Genomic DNA, 27,943 nt, shown 5'->3' on the forward strand with positions numbered 1-27,943 from the left:
CCTGCTATCTAGGCTGACCGGGAGCAAATTGGTATCTACAAGTACTAAAAAACAGTGCATTAGATTAATATACCACACAGTAATTGCTGTGCACGTGTAGGCAGTGATGCTTTACGGTGCATTAGATTAGTCTGACATGCAGTAAAGTGTCTTGCGTAGACCCCCCCCCGGGCTGAGATACTGCAGAGCTAGCTCTTGTGGCTTTGCTACTGTGATGTTTGCAAACACAAAGCAGCCAAACCCTTATCTCTCCTCACACTCTCATTGTCCTCATTTTTATACCATGACTGCGCAGAGCTGATATCAAACCCTTCCCTCACCCTCAGTTCCCCTTTCTTTGTGTGAGTCCTGGTTGCTTTAAAGGAGATGCGTGACATCTCCTGGGTCCACTATGGATGCTGTGGCAGGGCTTTGTAAAACTCCCAGGGACTTTTAGAAGTTACAACAATAGAGACTTTTTTTTGCTTCTGTTTATTTTTCCTTATGCTGCAATTGGAGATGCAGCTCCAGGGCATTTGGTGACTGGCTGCATTTTTTTCCCTAGGCTTTCCCCCAGCAGGACTTGCTGACTATGCTGCTTCGTTGTCCCAGGGAAAGAGAAAGCCAAGAGCTGCTTTGTGTGAATTTACCTTGCAGGATGCAAACCTGCTTTAAGCAAAATGCGGACATGGAGGTGAGCTGGGCAGAGGGACATCCTGCACCTTTTGCTCCAGACCACCTCTAGCTGTTCCTTAGCAGGCAGTAACAAAATAGGCTGTGGGACTTTCTGGAGGAGACCAGTGGTTGCTTTGTCCATTGGGCAGCTGGACAGCAAAGACTACTGGAGATGTATACAACTCACTTCTCCTGCCTTGTCTGCTCCAGTCCCTTGTTACACAGCCAGTTTGGGATGCAGACTGTGAGCTTCCTGGGACAGGAAGCATTTGCTCCTGTCAGTGCTGTGCTTATCATGGGCTCTTACTGTCCTGTTCTCAGCTCCCTGTTCCCTCCTTACATGCTCATTTTGGCACAAAGACTGTCAGGGTCTTTTGTTTACTTCTGAAAGCAGGAAATGTGTCACTTCAGCCCCTGTTGTAAAACTCCACTAGTCATTGGCTTGGACATTACTTCAGAAAAGCTGTTACACCTGCCTCCCTCAGGTACCTTCTTTTCCAGTGCAATGCCCAGTCTGTATTAGGCCACAGGAAGCAACAGTGCAGTCCTACATGTGCTGACATGCTTTTTCCTTGTTACAATCATGGATGTAGGGCAGGAAGGTCTGCAGAACTGAAGAAGCAATTCCTGAGAGTTGAAAAAGATCCTGTTGTCATTAGTGCCCTGGAGTCTGATGAGGTGCTGGACATACGGAGACGTGTGTGGGGTCTGCTCCGACATGCTGGAAATCCTGCGCATTGGAGCAAATTCAGTTGAGTCTGCTGGAGCATGGAAATGACACACTCTGGCATCCTCCCGCATCCTGTGTATCCGTGTTAACCACACTGAAAAAGTGGCAGCAGGGTGCTTTGAAATGAAACACATTTGATGAGCTTTAGTTCAAAGTGCCTCACCGCCAATTTGTCAGTATAGGGACATGCAGGGATGCTGATGCATGTGATGGGCAGGCACTTTTAATTGGTGTGGCTGGCTAATTAAAGTGCCCGGTGCTGCATCCTAAATCACATGTAAAAATGTCCATGCAGCTCCCAGCAAAGTCAGCGCTGTTTTGGCTTAGGCCAAGTGCCTAGTGAGTGCTCTTACCACAGAGGATAGAGTTGGGGAAAGGGAATTCTTGACTGCAGCTGGGCAGGGGGGCACAGCCCGTAGCTTTGTGTTGTGGTAGCTGCACGCTCAGGAGGTAGCTGAACACTCGGGAGGTCTCGTGTGCCCAGTGGCTTTGGGCCATATGAGGACACTCGAGCTCTCCCCAGGTGGGAGCTTAATTTGGTTTGCCGGTTTATGCTGAGAGTCCCTCCAAACCCATTGAAGTGAGCTAGTTACTGAAATTCAGTAACTTTGTGCATTTCCTTAATTGCTTTAATTTACCATCAAGGAAAGCCTGAAGGGGAATGACAGCATTGAGAGTCTGATGAGCTGGATTGGATTTAGAAGAGCAGTTTTCTGGACCGGTGGCAAAGCCTTGAACGAGTGCCACTGAACCTTCATGTTGCCCCATCCCATCGTGGCCTCGGAAGCCGTAAACTTACTGGGATCTGTTATGGTATTGATGGAACAATGTATTTTTCGTAGCCTCTCACCTGCCAAGCCAATGAGTGCGCCCGCTTCTGGAGAGTGAGAAAAACTATTTACTAATACACCGCGAATCTAGGCACATTGCCTGAAAATAACTTAGTTCCGCAAACCACTTGGCTGCTCCCAAGTTTACTTTTCATTTGCACATGTGGTCATGTCTTATGATCATTCACACAGGCTGTGGTGATCATGTAGCATGTTTTCTGTTCTGTTGCATAATTCTTTAGTGTTTGTAGTGCTCAGACCCAAGCTGGGATCTGACTCTGGTAGGAGTTGTACAAAGATGTGGCTGTTGATTCTCATTTAAACTAAGGCTGATGTAAGGGGGGTAGGTCTTAGTGTAAAATGGGAGTCAGGCTTGTAGTAAATGTCAGCTGTTGCCCCAAGGAGCTTACAGCCTCAAAGATCACCTCTGCAGCTAAACCTCACAGTGCAAATGCAAGACCTTTGGGACATTTGGGTCCATTGCTTTGCATGGGGCAGAGACCCCAGTAGGCCCAGTGGAGAAGCCGCCCTTTATATTTTGCATTTGACTATATAAATCTGAATCCACTTGCAGCCTTTGTAGGAGAATTTGCGCTTCACGTTTCCGTTCTGAGAGTATTTGTGCTGGGATAGCTGCACTTCTGCCTATGATTTTGGTGAAAACATGCCAGTTTGTACATGACACAGGACAACGGAGTGCAGGTTCTGAACAGGCACTCTGGCAACTCCCTTCTCAGAGGGCAGATCTACATGTGCGCTGTAATATGCAGTAATCTATTTGATTGCACATTAAAATGGTGTGTAAAAAGCCATGTTAATATGCTAATGCACAGTAAAATAGGCTACTGTGCATAAAATGTCACTATAAAAGTATGTGCTTGGAGTACTGTGTGTTAGTGCATTAATTTAGTACCTCATATTGGAGGTACTGAATTTAATGCAAATTAGTAAAAGCACATTAATGCATGTGTAGACATGCCCAGCAAGGATAACCCAGGTCCAATCCAAACTCACCATAGGATCTGAGGGTGAGATTTTTAAAAGCTGACAGAACTGGCTTCATTCTGCAGCCACTGAAGTTGACAGAGCCTTGCCCCTGACTGGCGGGTGCTGGGTTGTGCCTTGCCAAATGGTTTGAAAAACACCTTGTGACTTGGTAAACTCTCTTTAGGCTGAGCTGTGGCCACGGACTTAGTTTCCTCGTTTCTAGGGTCGGAAGGGACCTGAACAGATCATCAAGTCTGACCTCTTGCCCTGGACAGGAATGAGTGCTGGGATCATAACACCCCAGCCAAATATCCATCCAGCCTTGTCTTGAAGACCCCCAAGGTAGGGGAGAGCACCACCTCCCTTGGGAGCCCATTCCAGAGCCTGACCATAAAGTAATGCCTCCTGATATCAAGCCTGAACCTGCTCTCAATCAATTTGTGGCTGTTATTCCTTGTTGTCCCAGGTGGTGCCCGGGGGAACAGAGCCTCATCTATTTTTCTTTGGTCTCCCCTGGTGAGTTGTAGATGGCCACCAGATCCCCTCTCAGTCTTCTCTTGTGTAGGCTGAATAGATTCAGGCCCTTTAGTCTGTCTTCATAGGGCCTGCCCTACTGCCTCCTGACCATGTGAGTGACCCTCCTCTGGACCCTCTCAGTGCTAGCCACGTCCCTCCTGAAGTGCGGCGCCCAGAACTGGATGCAGTACTCCAACTGCGGCCTGACCAGCGCCGCATAGAGGGGGAGGATGATGTCGCTGGACCTGCTTGTGATGCATCTGTGGATGCACGACAAGGTGCGGTTAGCCTTCCTGACCACTTCCTCACATTGGCGGCTCATGTATCTTGAAGTCATTGTTGACTCCAGGATGAACCTTTCAGCCGCTGTGTCGTTGAGAAGGGCGTTCCCCAGCCTATAGGTGTGTTGCAGGTTCCTTCTGCCCAGGTGCAGCACCGTGCGCTTGTCTGTGTTGAATTGCATCCGATCCTCATCTGCCCACCCCTGTAACCTGTCTAGATCTAGGTGGATTCTGTCCCTCCCCTCCAGCATGCCCACCTCACCCCACATCTTTGTGTCATCAGCAAATTTGGACAGCGTGCTTTCCACACTCACCTCCAAGTCACTGATAAAGATGTTGAATAGCACAGGCCCGAGGACTGAGCCTTGGGGAACCCCCCCTGCCCACATCCCTCCTGGTTGAAAATGACCCGTCCACCACTCTCTGGGTTCGACCATCGAGCCAATTTGCTACCCATCTGACTGTAGCCATCGATGCCTTAGGAACAGGCAGGGATATGTGCAGAAGTGGTGAGCTTTAAACCTGCCTGAAAGTATTTGCAGACTTACCCTGGAAATCTACACAGTTGTATCGGGACTTTGCTGGTAAGCAATATGTTTGTCCCATCTGGGATTGGCAACACACCTTGTGACCAACATGCCCACTGAAAACTCACTGAGTCACTGGGCATTTTGATTGTTGTCTGAAAAGTGCTCACAATGAACAGCCAAAGCACTTCTGTAGAAGTGGATTCAGCCCGAAGATCTAAGCTGGAGAAGTGGCTTAAAAGGCTGGGGAGTACAGCTTGTCCATCTATGACTATAAAATGGCATGTGTTTGGCTCTGATAAAGGATTGACCACTGGTGTTTGAAATGAGTTATGGGGAGCCAACAGGCTGGGAGGGCTCTGAACAAGCTGGGGTAAAGCTGAGCGATGTGTGCAGCTGAGACAGTCGGGTGTGAGAGTTGGAGGATGAGGAAGAGGAGAAAGGCAGAGAGACTGCTGGGGAAGAAAGACTTAATTGAAAGTGTTTGTGCTCCCTGTGCTCTTAGTATTGACTCCCTAGTGAGGCACACAGTCTACCCTTTGCCAGCTGGGCAATGCAGGTGCCCATGTTACCTTGCTTTGATATGCTGTAGAGTGGAGGTTACTTGACAGGGAAAGAGCCCAAAGAATTGCCCTTTGTCTCAGCTCTGAGCTTCCTGGGTAAGGGGTGCCAAGGATGAGATTCAGGTCTGGGCAGGGGTGTGTGGGAAGGGTTTGAGGCCTGGGGGCACTCGCTCCCTCTTAGTAGCTTTCCATATGGAGTTCATCCCTCTCCCTGAACTCAGGGCTCAAGGGACTTCAGGGGCACGTTAGCGGCACTGCAAGTAACTGAATCGGGATCCCCTGCCGCCTTTGCTGGCTTCAGTCCTGCATGTTAGATGTGGTGCATCCTCCCCAAGAGGCTTGTGTTGTGCAAGGTCAGGGAGGGTCTAAAGGATATCCTCTGGCGTGCAGAGCAGATGCATCCACAACCGCAGAGGGGACACGGGTGACAAAAAGAGAACTTCTCATTCCACACGCTTGCTGTCTGCCAGCAGCAGAATTATTCAGCAAACGGCTGCTTGCGCCAGAAAAGTGTAAACTCCTCAGGAACAGTTTGCCAACAGGAAAAAAAAAAATTAAATGCTGCATAAATGATTCCCTACCAACCGTTTTTCTCAGCTCTTAGGAATGATCCAAACTGTGCAGCTTCGCAGGGAATTTCCACTGTGGACCGGAGAGCCCATGTGTCCATCCACATGTTCTTTGTGCTTTTCCCTGATGCTACTTGATGTCTGAAGCTGGATACTTAAGTAGCCTGTTGCCTGGCTTCTTTCCTGCTGGTTTCTCTGGCTAAGGAGATGGAGCAAAGTGACAGCTCTGGACTCCCTCTGTACTGTTTGGAAACATCTGCTCAGTTTTTTTTTTTTCTTTGGAAACGTCTGATGATTTCCTGGATCCTTTCCTAGGAAGCAGCATCTGCAGAGTAGATCTGACTCCTGTTTCTTCCTACCACAAAGGTCCCCTCCATCACCATCCTCCTCCTTATGGTAACTGCAGGCCTTTGAGGGTCAGAGAGGAGGAAAGAGGATTTGGTTCCTGGTCCAAGGGCTTGGAGCAGGAAGCAGCAAGGCAAAAAAAAAAAAAAAAAAAAGAAAGCCACAGGTGGCAAAGCACTTTAACTTCCTCTTTTCAGAGGGGATAAAAAGAAGCACAGGCGGAGAAAGACAAGGTGGCAGAGATCCTTTGGGCAAGCAGTGAGAGACCCAGCTTATCTCAACACCCAGACTCAAGTTCAGGACAGGTGCCCAGCGACGGCCATGGGGGATACGTACATCCGACACATTGAGCTGTTGGGCTTCGAGAAAAGGTTCTTCCCCAGCCAGCACTATGTAAGTACCCAGAGGCACCATACTGCAGACTGGTCACTAGAGAAGTTTTTTTTTTTTTTTCCTGTGTATTTTGTTTTGTTAGGACAGCCTTCCTCGGGAGGTGAAAAGCAGCTATCCGAGTGCCCTTGGCTTTACTTCAGCCTGAAATTTTAAATAAGAGCTTGAGAACTTCAGGAAGCATCAGTCTGGGAGAGACCCTGTAGCAGGAGGGCAACAAAGATGATCAGGGAGAGACTAAAGGGGCTAGGTCTATTCAGTTTAGAAGAGATGCTTGAGGGAGGACATGATAAGGGTTTGTAAAACACTAAATGGTGAAGAGAAATAAGTTATTCTCACAATCCAAGAACTAGGGGTCATAAAATGAAACTCGTAAGTAGTAAGTTGAAAACTAACAAAAAGAAGTTCTCCGCATGGCGCGTAATTAAAGCGTGGAACTTGTTGCCGCTGAATGTGGTGGAAGCTGACAGTTCAGACAGAGTCAAAAAAAGGATCTGACAGATCCTCGGAGGAAAGGGGGATCAGTAGCTATTGAGCATGTGAGTTAGGGAGACAGCCTCCGAATCAGAGCTTCCTAGACCTTAAATGTTGAGGGCTGCAGGTGGGAGAGGAACAGTGGAAAAAACCTTGGTGGTATCCCATTCATCCTCCTTATCAGGACTACTCTGCCATCGTGTGATACAGGGTACTGGGCAAGACAGACCTACGGTCTGATCCAGTAAATAGCAGTTCTTAGGAGACAGCAGGTTGCCGGGGGCTTGAAATGTCTCTACCAGCTCTGAACAGGCAAGGACTTTGGGCGAGTGTCCAGATCTCAGTTGCTAGCCAGATCCTGGGCCTTGTAAGGGGCAACTGCACTTGGGTTGAGACCAGAAGGGAATCTGGTGGTTCCTGATCACTGCTAGTTTTAAAATGTTGCCCATGCTTCTGCTGCAAACTAGTAACTTGCAAGTACTGAAGATGCAAAGCTTGTGCCTCTCCCCCTTTCATTTCTTACATGTTTCTGGATTGCTGTTTTCTTTCTGCCTCTACCTCGTTAGTCTCTCTCTCTCTGCTTACAGTAGTCAGCACCAGTTTGGGGGAGATGCAGCGTGTCTGATATCAGAATACTGTTTGCAAGGAGTTCAAGGCTGACTGAGATTTCAGGTTTTCAGCAAAAAGAGAAGTAAAAGAAGTTTCAATTTTCATTTTGAATGGTTTGCCTTGGGGGGAAAAAAATCTTCTTGGAGCTCAAATTGGGTGTTTTGACCTTTTGGGATACAATTCCTATATATACCTGCTACTTGTAACTTCTCTGATTCAGATAAATATTGACTCTCTGCAGCTGCCCCTCAGCTGAATTATGGGCTTGGGAAAAGAAGTGAAAGAGGGATGGGAATAGATTCCCTGATCAATTCAGGGGAAAATCCTCTGAGTAAGGGTGATGGTGAAGAAAGCATAGGGGTGTTTAGGGGAGTGCAGACTGGCACCTTGGTGATGTGGGAAAGGCATGGAATGAGCCCAGCACAGTAACTGCTGAATTTCTCTGCTTATAGAAGACTGACCCTTGGTGCCAAATTGTATTAGGATACTGTAAGGCACATGCTTAGGGAATCAAATGTGAGGCGAGAAGTGTGGCTGTCACTTCTGACATGGGTTTGGGACTAGGTTGCAGAGGGAAATGCTCGGAGCATCTGAAAACTATAGCCATCGAAAGTATGTGGCATCCCTGGGAACATGGGCCAGAAGCAGTGGTCCAAACCGGGATCCCACAGAACACAGCACAAAGCTTGACTTCTGGTGTGTTTGTCCTTTAGGTTTACATGTTCCTGGTGAAATGGCAGGATCTGACTGAAAAACTCGTCTATCGGAAATTTACTGAGATATACGAATTTCATGTGAGTAACGGCTTGGTTTGCCTTGGTGGTTCTGAGCTGTCTCCAGCACCTGCCTGATTTTTTTTTATGCGTGCTGACAGTCTGCTTAAGGGGGTGGGAAGGGGATTGAGAGGACTTAAAAGGGAAAATTTAAGGCCAGACTGCCAGTGCTCTTGGGACAGGTATCAGAATGCCTAAGCTTTGGCTGCAGGGCTAGGGCATGGGGTGGGAGAGGGCATTGCACATATGTTTTCCAAATCACAGGACAAAGCTCTGAGCTTTCAGAGGCCAGTCTGGACCAGCCAATCTTTCTTTGTCCAGTGGGGGAGAGGGATGGACTGGTTCAGACATCTCACTTGAAAACAGCATTGGCCAGTTAAATAACCCTTCTTTGCTGTCATGATTTTGTTCCTTTGGTTAACCATTGTCTGAGCCAGGGTTTGCTGTTCACCAGGGAGAAGCCTGTGGAAATGGTTGTCTTTTTAGGCTGTGCGAAATGGCACCGTGCCGTTTCTACTTGAGTTTCAAGGTTTCGACAGAACCACATTTCATTTCAAATTTCATTTTGATTCGAAACCGCCATTCCGTTTTGCTTCGTTGAAACAGTGAGGCTGTTTCAACGCTGTTTCGCCGTTTCGCCCATTCGCTATAATGGGGAAGCTCGAAACAGCCTCTCTCATCTGGCAGGCAGATTGGGAGCCCGCAACCCCAGGAGGGCTGCTGTGCCAGTCCTCCTGGGGCTGCAGGCCCCCAATCTGCCTGCCAGATGAGGAAGGGAAGCCGGGTGCTGCCACCTGGGACTGGGGAGCTGGGGAAGGGAACTGAGCCCAGCTGTGATCAGCTTCCCGCAGCCTGGCAGTGGGAGGTGGGGAGAGCCAGGGCTGTGCTCCTGGCTGAGCAACATGGGGCTGCGGAGCCGCTGGGAGCGCAGCCCCGGTTCTCCCCTGTCTCCCACCACCTGCCTGCAGGCTGCTTCGAAACTTGAAATGTTTCAAAACTTTCAAAATGTTTCGGCTAGCCTCCTTTTGTTTCGAGGCTGTTTCGAAGCCCTTCACTTCGATTCAATTTCGCTGTTTTGAGCTCGAAATGAGTCGAAACAGCATTGAATCAAAACAGCTGGCGAAATTTCGCACAGCCCTACTATCTTTCTAGCCACATTTTACTTCAGTGAAGGAGAAGCTAAGTCAGAATGGAAGTACCATAGGGTAAGGGTTGCTCTGAGAGTCAAGTATCTTGTTCACAGGCTTTCTGGCAACCTGGCTTTGCTAGTTCAGTATCTGTACATGACGGCCATGAACTACTGCAGTGTGCCAGTGGTTTTATCAAACCATGTACAAAAGTGCCCCTTCTGCAACAGATGGCAGTGATCTCTCTCTCTCTCTCTCTCTCTCTCTCCCTCTCCTCCTGCCTAAGGGCACCATTGTGCTCAGCTCCTCACAGGGCTTTTTAATGATTTCTTTGTCTTGATCTGCAAGTGGAATCCAGAAAGAAGTGATAAAGGGCAGCACTATAAAGAAAGTCTCAGGCCTGTTTTCAAAGGGGGCTCAGGCACCTCGGTGTTTCAAGAAGCCAATGGGACTTTGGTTCTCTGTGTGTCTCACTATGGAGAGCGAGACTAAGGCTCCACAGTCACTTAGGCTGAACTTTCAATGGTGCCAACAGATCGTTTTTTAGATGCCCAGTTGTATAGGTGCTGAGCACCCTCAGGACCAGGCCCTGAATAGTGACCACCTGATTCCTCAGCACTATCAGGTAGGTAGTTCTTTAGGAACCATCAAATTGGTCTGCCAAATCAGACCTTTTGTGGGCGTAAAGGGAGAGGCTGAGCTTGGGTAACAGGAAAAAACTATTCATGAGTCTCTTCCACCAACTTCCTCCACTGGAGCTCTAGGCAGAAATATGCAGGGGCCCGAATGCCTGCATTCTGGCTATTCTGAGTGAACTATATGTCTAACACCCTGAATTGTCTCTCTCTTTAGAAAGCTTTGAAGGAAATGTTCCCTATTGAATCTGGGGACATCAGCATTGAGAACAGGATCATCCCTCACTTACCAGGTAAGCAGCAGAGCAGCCTGTGTCTCCAGCAGGTCAGGAAGCTGGAATACCAAAGGGTGGCAGCAGTTCTGCAGGGTTTTTAGAGCTGTGATGGTAGCTGTTCTTATTCCTTGTTGGCATACACCCTGATTTGGCTTTTGCCAGGGAAACAGTGTGGAGCATGGCTGTGTATGCGCAGATCCCCCTGGTCTTCAGTGGTGTAAACTCAAAAGCATAAGTGCATGAGCTTAAGTAGTGACTTCTTTAGGTGTGTGACAAACTGGTGGAGTACCTAAAGCTAGGTACGTACCAGCATGTGCTTACACCCTTGGGCTCACGGAGCGCCTATACACGAGCAGCAAGGCTGCTTCAATGCACTGTAATTAGAGTGCATCGAAGCAGGCTTGACTTAATCCAGTCGGCTGGAGTGTGGTAATTATTGTGCTCCAGCAGACTCCAGCATCTCATGTATCAGTGTTTCCACACTTAAAAATGGCGGCAGGGGTGTTTAACGAACAAACTTTAGTTAAAGTGCTCTCACTGCCATTTTTAAACACAGGGATGCTGATGCACAGTACGTTCTGGTTGCTTTAATTTAGTGGTCTCCAACCTTTTTAAGTAAGAGATCACCTTTGGCATTTAAAAGTAACCCAAGATCTACCATGCAGCGCCACCTCTTTCCCCGCCCCCCCCTTGCCGCCCAGCAGGTAAGTCTGTGGGGATGGAAGTGGTGAGGGGGAACAGATGGATAAAAAAATTATTTGGGGGTGCGCCATCCCAGCAGGTAAGTCCCACCAGGCCGGGGCCCCACTCAACTTACCCCTGCTCCTGCATCTGTGGTACTGTCGTTCACTGCTGGGGCCTCAATCTAACAGCCGCCCCTTCCCTCCCTAGCAGGTCAGTCTATGGGCACTCGGGCATGCAAGCACTCAGCCCCCCACCCCAGCCTCCGATCAACTCCAAGACGTTCCGAGATCTACCAAAAGAGGCTCCGAGATCTACCGGTGGATCAAGATCCGCTGGTTGGTGACTATTGCTTTAATTAGAGCAGCTCTTGGAGCCACTCTAATTAAAGTGCCCGCCCCCCCACCTGAGTATGTGTATAAATGCCCATGGGGGGTCTAGGTTGGTAGGTCTAGAAGCTCTCATATTTATTCTGTATTTCCTCATAGTTACAGCTCCATAAGCATTGGCATGTGCACTATCTCTTCTCGTGTCAATTTTGTGGCAGCAGTGGGTACTTGGGGGTAAATTGAGACGCTTTAGTTAAAACAAATAAATGCAATTAACTGCATTTGTGTTGGACGCTTCCCAAACTGTCAGGTTGGAAACCACCATGGCCTGTAGGCCCAGCTCTGGCAGGGGTAGGCAGAGCACCATGCTTATAGGGAAATGCCTGCATCTTACGCTGCAGAGAGAGCATTGACACACACCCAAGTGCAGCCCTAGGCAGCTCTTGCCCTTGCAACCTAGCGATGATGCAAACAACTGCTGTAAAAAGCACGCAGGTGCTGCTGAGATAAACCTTGGCAGGCAAAGAGCTTGTCTGTTCATCCCTGTGCCTTGCAGCCGAGGCACAGTGTGGGGAAGCAAAAGATCAGGGTTCTGTCACCAACCTTGGCTGGTTTCCCTCTTTTTGCGTGTCATTATTGTCTGTCTGTGATTGTGGAGGCTAGTTCATTAGCACTTTGGAGATGGTGAATGCCTGGAATGACCGGTGTTCAAGCAGAGCAGCAATTCGAATACCATGCTGCTTCCATTCAAATCAATGGGAGTTTTCCCACTGCCTTGTTAGAAAGCTAGACCAAGGTACCAGGCATCTTCTCTGGCATTGATTCAAGTGGCCCTTGAGCAATTACAAGCCAACAGCTAACAGTGCTGACATGGACATTAGAGTTGACTGGAGAATGCCCCTCTGGGCTCCTCTGTACTTTCCTGTGGCATGTTAATTTTGCATGGGTTTGCACATTCTAGCAGTTTCATTTCATTTCCTAGCATCCTATCTTGCGCAACAGAGTTGGTGGGTGTAGTTGCATTTGTTTTTATGTGTTTCTGGGCTGTGGGTTATGTGCGTTTGTCATTGTTTTTCCTTCCTTGCTTGTGAAGGATTTCATCATTAAATGCAGAAGAGCAGATGGTAGGGTAAACTGATGCTTGCTTCTGGTGAGAGCTGAGTTAATCATGAAACATAGGGAGAGTGAAGTGGACCAGTGTCCATCTCTGTAGCTGCTCCTGATGCACAGAGATACTTGGCTCTACTGTGAAGCTGTTGTTAGGGTTGTGCTGAAGAGGGAATGTCCGAGTCTGAAAAATTGTAAGGGCTGCTGTACAATGAAGAGCGCTGGTTGTGACTGAAGAGCACCGGTGAAGCATGAGACTCATTGAACTTCCAAATGAAACCCATGTGCACCTTCCCAAGTTATATGAGCACAGAAATGTCTTGCTTGCACACTGAAGGATAGTGATGGCTGAGAGGGAGTTGGGAAGCTACATCTGCTTACCCCTGCTGCCACTCCCCCACTGTTTTGTTACCTGTATATTTGCAGAGCAACTGGCAGGAAACCAGGCTTGGCTATAAACAGCAAAGGAGTTACTACACTGTTCTGCAGCATTGCTACTTCAGGGTTCAATGTCCTGAAGTTACAGCAACCCAGCAAACCAATTGGTGAAAGTCTGCTTCATTTTGTATATCTCCTGTGTTTCATAAGAGGCTCTGACAGTGTGTTTTGTATTGTACAAGACATGAAGGAAATGAGTCCTGGTCTGCAGAGCTTAAAATCTGATGAGTGTTTTCTGCACAGGGATAGTTATAGGTTGATTTGTGCATTGATTACAGCTCAGAGCTATGGGAGCAGAGGGGAACTGAGCGATTCTGCCCAAGTAGACATCTAAGCAGGAGCAGAGCTTTTTGGCCAATATAACCTCCAGGGAGGAGGAGGAACTAGAGTTCCTGGCAGGGGTTAATATAATCCTTCTATCTGATGACCATAGAAGTCAGAGGGGAATTGTCTTGGTTTCCTCCTACAGGAACAACACCCCGGTCCTATGAGGTTCAACAAATAGATATCACAGAGCCAGGGGCCTCTGAGAGGCCCACGCCAGTCAGATTCATTGTTAAGCAGCCAAGCTGCACGTATCCACCGTACGTTACGATTCTGAGACCCTGCCACCTGGGCAGCTCGTAACTCACCACGTATTTATAACATTAATTTCCCTAAATGCACACAATGAGCCCAAGCGAGAGCAGAGTAGTTTAGAAATCTGAGGAACTGAAAGTCCCCTGCTGGCTAATAAATTAGTTTGGTGATTGTATGAGATCATCGCTTATGGCTGCATTGGTGTCCTTCTAGGTGGTAAGGAGAATGAGCTGGTCGGTTCATTTTCCTATGCAAACACACTGGGATATGAGGCAGATGCATTTCCTCCTAGCCTGTAGTAACTGTGCATTGCTCTGCTTTGCTGGCAACCCTGCTGCAGTTCGAAAGAATCGGCACTTGTGCATGAGCCCAACAGCACTTCTTCTTAACTCTTATCTGCAACCAGTATTTAAAATACCAGGAAGTTTAGCAACAAGCCCAGATGAGTTATCAGCTTTGTTCCTCCAGGCCTGATCACCCCTTGGTTTTGAGGAAGTATTATTTGGATTATGAAATGTCAGAGGTTCAGGTATCTTGGTCAGCAGGCTTGGGCCCTTCTCCCATCACCAAGTCTGGATTAGCATCACCCTGGCTGTTAAAACCATATGGCCATTCCCTGGCTTTGGAACCGACCGATCAAGCTTCCTTGGACCATAGGACAAGAGCATTGCCTCTGCAGCTGACAGTCTTTTTCTGACTCGATAACCCACAGGAAGATGTCAGGCTTAATCTTGTGGGGATGTTCTCCGCCTTTTTGAGATTAATAATGGGCCTTTTTGCTGTGATCTGTACTGCCCTCCACAACAGACTTCTTCTGAGTGAGTCCTTTCTCTCTCTCAGTTTCAATGCAGAGTTCCTGTCTTGGTGCAGCATGAGCAATTGTCCCAGGTGTTTGCAAACTGGGGAACTTCATGCTGTGGCTTCAGAGCTGCTTTAAAATCAGTGCCTTTTTTACAATGGCTCTCTGAAAATGAATAGAGAGGACACATTTTTCTCAGGTGCTAGTGAGGCTTTCTCTACGTGCCAATTTTCTGCAGTCAGCAATAACTGCTGCCGTGGAAAATGTTGCCTGTAGTGTCTGAGGAGGCGGCTTTGGGACGCTCCTAAATGCTGTTACCGCTTCAGTTGTCAAAGGGCAATTGGAATGGACAGTAACTAAAGCTCTGAACAATGTGTGGTGCTTTCCAGCTCTGTGTGAGGAGGACATGAGGCAGAGGTTGTAACAACCAGATTTTGCACCTGGCCAGCAGCAGCAATGGCTCCCATTCCTGTGCCCCTGCTAAGTGGGCACCCAGGGCTTGTGTTTTGGTGACCACCCTAGTTACGCCACTGATATGAGGTATCTCGCTGCAGCTGTAGACTGAAGGCACAGCCAGCTTTAAAAAAATACATCTGAGTTTGCTCCTTTCATCTCCTTTCTAGCACCAAAGTGGTTTGATGGCCACAAATCCACGCAGAACAGGCAAGGCACACTTACTGAATACTGCTACACCTTGGTGAATCTGCCGCGCAAGATTTCCAGATGCCCGCACGTGCTGACCTTCTTCAAAGTCAGGCCTGATGACTTGAACCCACCTACAGACAGTCTGTGAGTATAATCTCTTCCACTGACAGTCGCTTTGCCTCTTGCCATACACCCCTTTCTACACATCTTTCTGGAGGCTTGCTTTTGCCTTTCTCTTATTGTGTTATTATGATCCCCGTTTTAAAGACAGCAAAACTGAAACACAGAAGAGCTCCAGTTATACTGGCTGTTCTTGTCAGAGCTCTGAGCTCAAACTGTCACACACCAAAAGATTTAAATACAGCATTTCATCCACTCAGAAACACCATTATTAAAATGTTCCTTGTTGCAAATGTCACTTCGCCATTTATATGGAGGAAGGGGACAGCTCTCACTGACAGGAATGGAAAGGAAACCGGCAGTCACTCCAGTGCCCTTACGTGGGCTTTGTTGTCATTTATTTAGGATCAAGAAACCTGAGACGTTTTTGTTGCCAAAGGACTCCAAGCAAAACTTAACAGGTAAGAGAGCGCTGTGATTGCTGCAAGGCTGACAAGCAGCTCGGTGTCTAAGTCGCAGCAAGCATGGGGTCCCAGTAATACCCAAGGAACATGCCCACAGAATCCCCTCCAGAGTAGGAGTGTGTCTTGGGCAGTGCTGGGGAACCCATCCTGGAATGTGGTTCGGTGACTTGCCCCTCAGTGCAGTGGGGCCAGGACTGGGGTCATGGCCAAATGGATTTCTGCAACCACAAAAGTTTCATGGTCTAGTTTCGTGGTCAGGCTGCGTCTCCCTTCTGCACTCAGCACCTGTCCGCCCAGCAGCTGGTGGATCTGCAAGCCCCTGCTTATTACACAGGTGCACTTTGTCTGCTGTTTCATTGCTCCAGCAGCTCACAGTGCATTTCCTCTCCCCGGAGAACTAGAATGCCTGTGCACAACCATGTGGCAGGACCAGATTGCTCAGGGCAGCACCATGTGGGTGGCAGCTTGTGCCTGAATGCTGGCAGCCTCTGATGGGCAAGCACTGCCTGGGTTACTGGTGGTCTGTCCACTATATTAAATCCCAGAGTTAGCTGCTGGATGCTGTGCTATGAATATGAAGAATGCAGGGTTCCTAAGAGCTGCCGGTCACTGTGGCTGTCTTGATAATGTTATTAAAATTCCTGCTGCCCTTTTTTTTTTCATTCTCAAAGTTCCTCAAACTTCACAAAAACACTAGAGCTGGCCTCACCTACTAGAGATTGAGTGGCTTTGGCACTTCCCACTGAGTTGGGTAGAGCTGGGCTGCTGCACTGCTGGATGGGAAGTAGCTAAAGGAACTCGTCAAATTCTCCTCCTTCTCTCCTGCAGATATCACTGGTCCCATCATCCTGCAGACATACCGTGCAATCAGTGACTACGAGAAGAACTCCAAATCTGAGATGGCTATCAAAGCGGGGGATTTGGTGGATATTGTGGAGAAGAGTGAAAGTGGTAAAAGCTTCTGGCTCTGTAAAGGCACTTCAGTTGCATTGTGCTGAGTTTACCAGGCCTGGGTTATTGTTTCAGCCCATGGCAAAGGGAAAGACCAGGACCTGTGCTTGGCTTTAAGGCTCAAGGGAGTTTGGCCACATTTAGGCTGCCAACTTGCTGCGCCTGGCAGCACTGCTCTCAAACATGGTGCATGGGTCTACCCGTCCTAACTCACAGACCAACAGTGGTGCAGCCACATCTGCACAGCACTGACAACAAGCTCAGTTTGCAGTTGAGACATGGTCTTCAAGTCACAGAGACCTTTTGGGGAGGGGTCAGCCTCTAGTTCTATCAAATTCTTTTAGCAGAGGCAGCTTGAGTAGGGTCGAGATCTAAACGTACCGGGGTTGCATTCCTGGCCTAGCCACTTACTTGTTTGGTGGCCTTGGACAGTTTTTCATAGGCCCAGTTCATCCCTGCTCCAGCACTGAGCCAGAGCAGGGATGAGGCACCTTTCTCGTGCCTTTGAGCTGTTAGAACCACAGCTGGTGGGTTGGACTCCGTCGCTGCTAGGATGTCTCCCACGCTCGTGTTTACTCTGCTGTAACTATAGCCATGCGCCCACAGCCCTCAGGGAGGGGCCATCACCATCCAGTGTGTCTAAATAGAAGATAACATCACCATCCTCCTTCGTGAGGGCGAGGTTGCAGAATATTGTTTGTGCAATGTTCTGAACTTGCAATGTGTTATCGGCTTCCTCTGGTGGGTCTTGTGGGCAGCGCTGTGCTTATTTTGTGCATAGCATACAGTGCTGTCAGGTCGCAGCCCATGACTGAGGCTCATGGGAGAGCAAGCTTGATGACAGGGAATGATTTGAGAGAGCCAGCCAACCAGGTCTGAAAGAGCAGAGCCCTTGGAAAAGGCAGCCCTTTTAGGGTGGTGGGGATGGGAAGACACCACATGTTTCCGCATGATAGTAGATTTCGACCAGTAAGACAGCCTGAGAAAATCCATGGAGTTCCTTGCATGAGTCATAGGGAGGGGGTTGCTGTCACAGGAGAAAAAAATAGCATGAAGTATATGATCCTCATGCTTGGCGCGTGACAACAACTTCCCACATTTTGTTTTCATGCGGGTTGACACCCAAACCCCTATTCCTAAATCATGTTATCCAAGAAGATATGGGGGCAAACACCAATGGCTTCCCATCCACAACCATTGGCTCACTGTGCATGATTTATGGGTAGCCATGGGGCTGTTTAGTACACCTGGAGCGTACTCCCTTGCACCGTATTGCCTCTTTCAGACGCACCTTCATGACTTGTCCTACAAGCCATTAGAAAATTCATGGGCCAGTTTTTGTTGAGTCCTATTCAAGGTTTGATAGACTATTAATAGCATTCTAGACATGCTCTGCTCATGAACGGTGACAGGAACCATATATAAAATGTGGGGGCTCAATGAATATACGTACTTCCTCTTTTTTTCTGTCCTCTGGTTTGCCTGCCACTAAAAGACACTCAGACATAAATGCATCTTTATTTCCTCCCGGAGGTGGCTGCCTTTCAGTGAAGCCCAAGCTGGTTGCTGCATTCAGATTTGGCGGTCAGGAACCGCTAGGAGGAAGGGCAGTTTATACGTAGCAGTTGCCTAATAATCACAAAGGGAAATACAATCACAAGTAGTTTTCAAGGGCATTAAATGTAGTGTTAGGACTCTAATGCCATAGAACAGAGCCCTGTATTGTCAGATGACAGCCCTTGCTTTATATATTCACTGGTATAAAAAATGCCCAGCAGCTCCACCTCACTTGTATCTTCTGACGCAGAGGTGGTAAAAACAGAATGGAGGTTTTGTCCACACTTGGAAATGTACCAGTGTAGCTCTTCCCGATGAGTTATTTGGGAATAGTCCTCATTGTAGAAGCTCTGCATGGACACTCTGCATCTGGATTGAGTGGCAATGCGCTGTTGTGTGCGTTACAGGCTGGTGGTTCTGTCAGCTAAAGAATAAACGGGGTTGGGTCCCAGCTGCCTACCTGGAGCCCGTGGATGGTCCTGATGAGTCTGAAGAGCAAGAGCCCAACTATGCAGGTAAGAATATATCATGCCAACTAGCCACATAGTCGGATTGTTAATCCCTTGTGGACGTCTCCTTAGTACTTCTGAGCAGGGTGTTGGAATAACGCAGGTAGAATCTTTTTACATCCTGCCCTGGAGTCGGAAGGTGCAGAAAGGTCAGATTGCGTTGCAAGTTGCTTTGCTCTTTTATAGACTCTTGGCATTTGTAGCCACAAAGGCTCTTAAGTCGCGTCTCACAGTGACTCATGATTGTGGGCGTATTTCCAGCAGAGTGGCTTCTTGTTCTTTATTCTGACCGCAGGATTAAGGAGCTAATAAACAGCCAGCCTGGTTGACTCATGATACTTTTATTACCTGCATCTGGCCTGGCTGCATTGGCTAGCATTTCTAAAACTTTCAGCTAAAAGTCAGGCCCAGAGGAAATTCTGCTACATAAATGCACCCCAATTATTTTTTTTAAATATTGTTTTCTTTTATTTTTTCTGAACACAAATCCAGAACCATATAAAAACATAACCAGATAAAGAACAGTAGAACAAAAACACATTTGGGATATAACTTGTAGTCCTCTACATAAATGTTCCAGTGACTTCCCACAAAGTCACTGTCCATCAGGTTTTGTTCCTGTTGCCTTTTCATTTTTTAACAGACTTCTGTCTCCATGTTGCAAATTAATTATGATGCTTTTCTTTCAGATAGTCAAAGCGTGGAAACTGGGTGGCATAAAAATCCTCATACTTAACTTTTAGTGTAGTGGGAAGATTCTTTATGGTGAATATGTATGGTATTCTCCCTGACTTGATGGGGATTCCTGTTTCCAAGATTCTAGCAATCACATTGACAGCTGCTGAGATGAGGTGGACGCACAGAGATTTGTAGTAATCCATAGCTGGAAGCTTGGCAGATATCCCAAGAAGGAAAAAATTGGTTGAAGGGTGGGGGAACCACAATCCAGTTACTACATTAATGTTTTATTTTCTGGAAGATATCCAGAAACCCTGTACATAAGGGTAGTTCCACCACGTATGTATGGTAGTACTTTTTTGCGTGTGACCCTTCCAGCAAACTAGAAATATCATTTGGATATTTTAAATCTAGATGGAGTAAGATACGATCAATGCAGTAATTTGACCAAAGTCTGTCTTGTTGCCAGAGACAAGGGGGCAGAGTGTGGGTGTTTGTCCATGATTTTGCTCTCCAATTCCGCAGTTACGTACCTAAGACACTCCCAGTTTTTAACATATGTGGCTGGAGATTTGCTGTTATAGGGTTCAACTGCTGCAGAACTTTTGGTTAAAATAGCCTTAGCTGAGGAAAAATCAAAGTGTCCTTTTAATCACAGCTGGAGAACAAGTAAAATAGGTTTTTTCCTATTAGATTGTGTTGAAAACCTTCTTACCTGCATATTCTGGAATTTATTGCATGGATTATCCAATATTACATTTATTGCATCAAAAGAAATACTTTTATTGCAAAATAATTGTGCCAGGTACCTTATTGTCCGTTGCTCTTATTCTGTTCCTGCAATGACTGCTAAATTAAAAATCTAAAGCCTAGGAATAATAATGGGGGTGTAGGCATTATCCATTTCCACATCATCTAGGGCAGCAGTTCCCAAACTCTGACAGATTGCGCACCACCAATTTAAAATGATACAACCTTAAGTACCACCAGCAAACTTTTGTCGTATAAAGTAATTATAATAAATCTGTTAATGTGTATCGCTGACAGGTTGTCTGTGTAGGACTGGTGGTACCTGTACCATAGATCTGGGGCCACTGAACTTAGGTAGGGTAATGCAAAAGTACATTACTTTCCATATCAGCCCATGGAGTGTTTTGTGGTGGATTACACTACATTTCTGTGGTTCTAAGTGTGACTGCTCAGTGGTGCTTTTTAAAATGAGCAGCACTGAGTCTCCCTTCTTTTCTGTTCTCTACCATTAGTTTCCCATTGATTCTGGGCTTTTTTATTTTGCCACACACAGTTTTCACGAATTTTTTGCAGCCATTTACAAAATATTACTGGCAACCTTTTGGGCAAGGTTGACATCATATGTAACATTTTGGCAGGACCATCCTCTTCACGGGATCAGTGCTGCTTATCCAGCTTCTTAGAAGGTTTTACCAAGAATGTAGTTCTTTCTGAACCTGTTCAATGAGATGTAAAAAGTTTGTTTAGTCTAACCACTTGGGATCTTCTGTAATTTTAGTTCCAAGGTATTTTATTTCAGTGTGTTCCACTTTAAATGGGATTATACTCTCTAGAGATCTCTAATCACTATCCATTTTAGCAGAAACCAATGCAGAGGATTTATAATAGTTCATTTTCTATTCTGAGAGCTTGCCATAGGCTGCAGTAGTTCCTACAACTTTAGGTATTGATCTGCTTGCGCGCACACACCCCATTTGCAAAAATGCAACCTTATGCTTTCCTCCTCCCAAAATAACTCCCTTGATATCTTTGTTTTCTCTGATGCTTTGCGCTAGTGGTTCAAAGTCTATATTAAACAACAGTAGACAGCAAGGACAGTCCTGTCTGGTACCTCTCTCTGGCTGTAAAGGCTCAGTGAGATTAATGTTGATTAGAATCTGCGATTCAGGTTCTTTGTAAATAGCAGCACGCCAAATAGCAAAATTCCCAGTAAATCCCATTTTACTCTCAGTCTCAAATAAAAAAGGCCATTCAATCCTGTCAAATACCTTTTCTACATTTAATGAAACAATTAGCTGTTGGACTTCAGTGTTCCTTCTTTGTTGTATTATTTTTATGATTCTTCTGACGTCATCCAATACAAATCTGCCAGGGATAAAATCCAATTTGGCCTTGATGCCAATCCATTTTGGCCAGCACACCAATAACAGCATTTAATTCGCTGGCTAAAGTTTTTTTTTTAGGTTTTTTTTTAAATCTACATTGAAAAGCATTATGGGCCTGTAATTTTCACATTCTTTTTATCTCTGCCTTCTTTATGACAAAGGGTGATGACTTAGAAGTTTTGGGGTTGTTCTTTGGATTTCAGTATGTGATTATAGCACTTGTTAAAGATGGTGGCAATTTATTTCAAGTATAGTTTATAGAAATCACTTGGGTAGCCATCTGGGCCTGAGGCATTGTTATTAGGAAAGGATATAGTGCTTTCCAGGATTTCATGTGGTGGAACTTTTTATTTAATTCCGACCTGTGTGCATTACTCAAGGAGGGTAAGTTAATTTACATGGGAAACTACCTGATGTGCTAGGGTCTGAGGAAGTTCACGGAGTTTTGTATATGCCGTAGAATCCCACTTTCATTTCTTCCTCCCTTGTTAGGATACTACCCAGTCTACTACCGTGTTTTCTTTCTCTGCCTCAGTTACCCCAAAGTCCTACTTTCGATCGCTGGAGAGGTCCTCTCTGGAGGTCTTGGTGCTATGCTAGCACTCCATACGCCTTTTTGAGGCTTCCTTAGTTCTATTTTCTTATGTGCAGGTGAACTCTACATTGTCAGAAAAAGCTACACAGCGACTGAGGAGGATGAGATGTCTCTGAAGGAGGGAGACACTATTGAAGTCATCCATAAGCTACTTGATGGCTGGTGGGTTGTCAGGTAAGGGTCACAGTCAGGTTGAAGGCATCAAGGATGAGTGAAGCTTGTTCGACAAGCTTTAGATAAAGCACCCCCAGTGCCATTTTGAAACCTGGGGACGCTGATACACAAGATGCTCTGGGCTCTCAGGCCTGCTCTAATTAAAGCATCCTTCCTTCCCTCCACACTCCTGAAGCATGTGTAAAAACGCCCATAGAATCATAGAGAAGTAAGGCTGGAAGGGACCTCCAGAGGTCATTCAGGTCAACTCCCTGCCTGAGCCAGGATCATCTTTATCCAAACCATCCCATACAAACCATAATCTAGACTCTACATAAAACTACCATTAACTCTGACACAGGACAGACCTAACACCCTAACCTTCCACAGGTAAAGCAGGGGAACTGCGGCAGCCAATGTCCCGCTTCTGTGAAATGTTGTCAAGAAATGCTCAAAAGATTCCAGATAGAGGGCCATGGCCCCCGCTATGAAGGAAGGCAAAAACTCCTCACAGTCCATACCAATCTGACCATGGGGTAAAATTCCTTCCTGACCCCAAATATGACAATTGGTTGGACCCTGAGCAGAGGGGCAAGACCCTCTAGCCAGGAACTTCCAGCTTTGCTGTTAGCAGGAGCACTGCTGAAGTCAAAGTCCCCAGCCTTGGCTTTAGCCAACACCCAGTGGCTCTGAGAGAGGCTTAAAAACACCCTGATGCATGTAGCAGAAAGGGGGAGAAGGGGCAACCAGCAAACCCCAGAAGCATGGGAAACACCCATAATAGAATATAGGTATAGCTACACCTAGATCATCCCTGACCAGTAACTGTTCAACCTCTTTTTGAACACTTCCAGTGATGGAGAGTCTGCAACTTCCCTAGGCAGCCTGTTCCACTAGGCCCTAAATGATGTGAATCCTCCCTCGCTCTACTGCTATCACCCATGCATTCTCCAGAATCAAAACACTTTGTTATTAAAGCATCTGTAGGGACGTTGTGAGAGACAATGAGGAAGAGAGGCAGGTTGCTGTGTTGATGGCTGCCACCCTTTGTGCCACCAAGCATGTCAAAAATAATTCACCCAGAACTGCTGCACTGTTGAAGGTGGGGAAAGGGTATGGATGCACTTTTGCCATGGCAAAGGAGCTGTCATGGTGAACAAGGTTGTTTTGTACCCCAGGAAGGATGCAACCACTGGCTATTACCCCTCCATGTATCTGCAGAAGTCTGGAGAAGAAAACAACCCTGCAAAGAACCAGATGAGGAACAAAGGTGTCCCCCCTCGAAGGTAGGATGGGAGGCAGGTTCATATTACCTTGGTTGAGCATGACAGAATGAAACCAGGCAGTGGTTTCCAGCCTAGAAATGAGGAATTGTGAGCAAGGGGAAAGGGGACTTTTTCTTGGAAGGACAGTGAGAGGTGGGCAGTGTGTCTGCAAGGTGCCTGTGCAGTCTTGACCTCTGTCAGCACTGTGGGGAGAGGAAGATATGGAGCCTTTCTCAACACGTGCCCAGATGGCCTTCACTCCAGCTCTCTCTCTATTCAGATTTATATCTATGAGCGCTCTTGCCAAATTTCTTTTCTGGGCTAATCCTGTTTCATTTTAAAGTAGGATTTTTTTTAAAACAGCTTTCATTGAATCTTTGAAGCGCAAAGAGAGATTTGACTAATAAGAGCTGCCAAACAGCCTAATCTGATGGGAGGATTTGAGCTAATGGAAAGGATTTTATTTTTGATTAAAAAGATAAAAAGCAATAATATCTCATTAATGCTGATGCAGTGACAACTTGTGGGAAGGGCATAGTTTAAGTGCATCTTTTCTTTGCTGCGAAATACCTCTGTAATCTCTTGAATCCAGCCCTGCCAGATTGCAGATCAGTTCTCCATTGGCATAAATGAGTTTTCCATGCAGTTTTCTAGTGCCACCGTTTTCCATGCAGCCCCATTTGATTTATACCCACTGAAGATCTGGCTCTTGATACCTCAAGGGCAGTAAACATGGGGTTTGTAACTGTGCTATTTCTACAGCACCAGTGACTGTGGCATTTTTGTCATTAAACAAAGAAGCTGGGGAGGTACTGCTAGTGAGAGAAACCTTAGTCTGAAGCAGGGGTGTCCAACCTTTCTGAGTGTGAGGCTGGATCATTAACTTTTTATCACCCAGTGGGCCAGCAAGCCAGATTCAAAGACCTCACAGGAAGTGGTATTGCATCACCCCCCCTCCCCCCCCCCCAGAAACGAAAGTACGGTGTTTACTTTCGTTTCCTGTCACAGCACCTTGGGCCTCAGAAAACAGCTTGGAGGGCCGCATGGCAGCCTGCGGGCCGTATGTTGGACAAGCCTGGTCTAAAGCCTTGAGTTTGTCTTCAGTTTGGATAAGTCACCTAGATTCACTGGAATTAGTCACACAAATCAGGCCGCATGGGGTATGTAACCTTCTCTTGGGAAGAAAGCTGTTCCTGTTAGAGCAGCTGTAAAACTGGGACGTGTACTTTTGTGGATGTGAGGTGTGTTGAACATTTGAGAGCGGCATAATTCTGGAGTATGGATCGTCTCATACCCCGGTGAGAAGGGTGCAGAAAAAACAGTGACGGACAGCTGGACCCATCTGCTTGCAGCTGTTGGATACTTTGAGGAAGAAGTGAGTTGGTCCCAGTCCAGATCCCAGAGGAAAGTGCAATGGCAGCATGCCATCTTCTTCCAGCTGTGAACCTGGCACTGTCTTTGTGCTTTTTTCATTTCTCACATAAGTTTTGTTTTCATTTCTCATTTCTTCAGTAAGATGGGTCTGACTTGGGCAGCTATATGCTCAAAACAGTTCACAGTCATGTAGTCTAATCTCTTTCGGAGCTAGGTCCAGGTAATACTGAGGTCAAAGGGAGTTTTGCCACTGATGTCAAAGGGATAAGTATTTACGTGCATGTATGTGGATGCAAGGTTCTGGCATACATTTCTGTACGTGTGCGTGCATATGTACATGCACAAATGGATTCCTGTAGTAATTCAAGAATAGCGTCCTTTGGAATCGCAGCATATACCATAAAGACATGTACATGGGAGCAGTGTCATCCACTGGGTGGGACACAGGCCTTAAAGTCAGGGGATATGGCTCTGCCACTCTCCTTCCACGTGCAAGATGCTATGTGAAATCATGGGCAAGTCCTTTTATTTTGACAGGTGAAGAGGTAAAAGATCTCTGATACTTGCCTTCTTTGGCAATGTGTTTGGAGATCTGGGGATGAGCTCAGTGTTGCTATATATACAGTCTTTCTTCCCCATCCTTCACAATTACTCGTTCCTTTTCAAAGCATTGTTGTAGCAGTTGGACACTGCCTGTCAAATTTTGCACAACCCCTTGCAGAAAGCTGCCCACAGTAGCAGGCATTGATTCACTGCCCTTTTGCCAGAGATAATATGGAACAGACATCGGCTGACCAGATGGGGATGCTCTGTCCACAGCTCTGCCAGCCTGTCAAGAAGAGAAATGTCCTGTGTTGAGGAGCTTGGAGTAGGGAGATGGAGGCAGTTATGTGTACAATGGTGAGAGCTGACATCATCTTTTTTTCTCTGTGCAGATCGACTATCCGAAATGCCAAGAGCATCCACAACCAGAGCCGGAAGCAAATCAGCCAGGAGACCTACAGGCGGAACAGCAAGATATACATGCAGAGCCGGCGGAATCTGAAGGACAATCTCCTGAACAAGACCAGCGCCATCAGTAAGTTTCAGTGCACTAGACTGATGGCCGAGGCCCCATACAGCAGGTAGCAATGAGTGTTCTGCTGTAGGAAACTCTCAGGGACCTCTTTAAACCTTGGGTTGGCAGATATCTCTGCAGTCTCTAGGCTTCCATCACCTGGAGCAGCCTATTCAGTTCAGGGAAGGTTCATACAAAGTACTCGTCACTGGGTGCTGAAGACCTTTCATTGGCACCTTAAGCAACGTGGCTGCCCATCTGTCATATGCTGTTTGCTTTCCCATCCTCTCCCCCAGTGGGGAAAGCATGCATAGTTTTATTTTGGTAGGGCATTAGGGTTGGGCTTTCTCCATATCTGCCTGTGTATAAAAGCACACAGAAAAATACAGAAAAATATCTGACTATTTAAAAAGTGGGAGGGAACAGTTTTAAGAGGAGTCATGTGGAGAAGAGACAAACCACCTAGCTGGGGTCATTTGATCCCAGTACTCTTTCCTGCCCAGGGCAGGGGGTTGGACTCGATGATCTAATAGGTCCCTTCCAATCCTACAATCTATGAAGAGACGAATGAGGGGGGATTTAATAGCAATTTTCAGCTACCTCAGGGGTTGTTTCAAGGAGGATGGATCTAGACTGTATTCAGTGATGGCAGATGACAGAACAAGGAAGTTGCAGCAAGGGAAGTTTAGGTTAGATATTAGGAAGAACTTTCTCACTAGGAGGGTAGTAAAGCCCTGCAACGGGTTACCCAGAGAGGTGGTGGAAGCTCCATCCTTGGAGGTTTTCAGGACCTGGCTAGACAAAGCCTTGGCTGGGATGATCTAGTTGGGGATGGTCCTGCTTGGGGCAGGGGGTTGGACTAGATGACCTTCTGAGGTGTCTTCCCACCCTCATTTTCTATGATTCTGTGTGGCAAGAACCTACAAAATCCCATATGGTTTCATCCCCAATGTGCTATTTACATGAAAGCACTTTAAGGCCTGATTGTGCACCATTGACTTTGGTGGCATAGGATCAAAAAGGGGTTGGGATCAAAATTCAGTGGGAGTAGGATGTTTTGCCTCCTTTCAAAGCCCCAGCCTTAGTGCACAGGTACATCTAACACGGGTGTTCATGCCCCTGTCTTTTTATTTGCAGTCGAGAACACAGAACCCACAGAAAGCAAGTCCAAGGCTCAGCCTGCCATCCCACCCCGACCCAGCAAAGCTCTCATTCTGAATCGCTGTACCGAGAGCACAAAGAGCAAGATCAACTGATCCCATGGGGCCAAAAAAACTCTGACGCTTCATCTCTGCTTGGTTTCATGTGTCATGGACACTGTCTCCAGACTGGACAGTTCTTGTGTGTAATCTCGACTCCTCTGAAACAGCCTCATGCCTCACTGAGTTTTTAGGAGGTGCAAGGCAGAGCTGCAATGCAGAACACCCTGTCAAGTTAGGGTCTGAGCTGTTCTAAACTGATGGACCAGGCTGCTGTCACTTATACCAAAGAGCTACTGGGGACTGCACTCAGTCCTTGCTTGTTCTACACAGTGACATGCAGTTTGTTACAAAGACAGGGATTGAGTAACTGTGACTCCTGTCCTTGTTATGGTAGTGGCAGATGCTCGGCACGCTACTGCTTAACTAATGCCTCCTTAATTAAATTCCTAATTGATGTATCCCTTTCTTATTTGCTCCTTTGTGCTTTGAACCTTGAGTTTGTATTGTTTGATCTGCTTTGTAATATACACAGCTTCTTTGGTGGTTCCCCCGTTATTGTAGCAAATATGTTGGTGCGTTTCATTTAGAAAGAAATGTTTGTGTGGTGTATTCTAGGGAAATGGGTCAATGGTTTTGAAAACGCCTTTTCCATGTTCTGTATCACGTCTCTCGTCAAAAAAACAAACAAATGAACAAGTGAAAAGAGCTGCTTCATTCTGGCCTGCTTGCTTCAGCCACAAAAGCTATGTTGAAAAAAGGAAATCCTGCCCAGCAGCGCTCCTGGCGCCAGGGCTGCTGAATGTGGTAATTGCTGAGGGTATCTTGCAAGGTATGTTAATATCAGAGGAGATTTGCTGGGGGTAACTGGTGGCAGTGCTGGAGCGGTTTGCAGCCACAGTCTAATAAAATCCAGCTCCTTCACTCCCTCCAGTGGAAAAACACAGGCAGGGGAAAGGGAAGTGCCAGTGCAAGAGAAGGGGAGGTCTGTACCGCCCGCTGCAGCCTAGGCAGAGACGGCAC

The 27,943-nt window shown here is 46.9% G+C and overlaps 1 protein-coding gene across 1 annotated transcript; it reads left to right on the forward strand.

Annotated features, from left to right (window-relative positions):
- The first annotated feature begins 2,991 nt into the window (after positions 1-2,991).
- On the forward strand, positions 2,992-27,619 carry NCF1 (neutrophil cytosolic factor 1). Its single transcript, XM_090025788.1, has 11 exons — positions 2,992-6,395; positions 8,189-8,269; positions 10,228-10,303; positions 14,842-15,007; positions 15,389-15,444; positions 16,276-16,398; positions 18,363-18,470; positions 21,929-22,046; positions 23,204-23,311; positions 25,600-25,742; positions 26,859-27,619. Exons 1-11 carry the CDS (start codon positions 6,324-6,326, stop codon positions 26,975-26,977), a joined length of 1,170 nt encoding a protein of 389 aa, XP_089881914.1. The 5' UTR covers positions 2,992-6,323; the 3' UTR covers positions 26,978-27,619.
- The last annotated feature ends 324 nt before the right edge of the window (positions 27,620-27,943 follow it).

Source organism: Crocodylus siamensis, chromosome 13 (assembly GCF_052110815.1).
Source record: "Crocodylus siamensis isolate JL-2025a chromosome 13, ASM5211081v1, whole genome shotgun sequence".
Classification (NCBI taxonomy): Eukaryota; Metazoa; Chordata; order Crocodylia; family Crocodylidae; genus Crocodylus; species Crocodylus siamensis.

What these genes read in the sequence shown, in the direction of transcription:
- NCF1 (XM_090025788.1), top strand. Translation starts at nt 6,324, where the DNA reads ATGGGGGATACGTACATCCGACACATTGAGCTGTTGGGCTTCGAGAAA. An exon ending in CTGAGATATACGAATTTCAT is followed by an intron (nt 8,270 to 10,227) that starts GTGAGTAACGGC and finishes CTCTCTCTTTAG; the next exon opens with AAAGCTTTGAAGGAAATGTT. An exon ending in GATGGCTGGTGGGTTGTCAG is followed by an intron (nt 22,047 to 23,203) that starts GTAAGGGTCACA and finishes TTTGTACCCCAG; the next exon opens with GAAGGATGCAACCACTGGCT.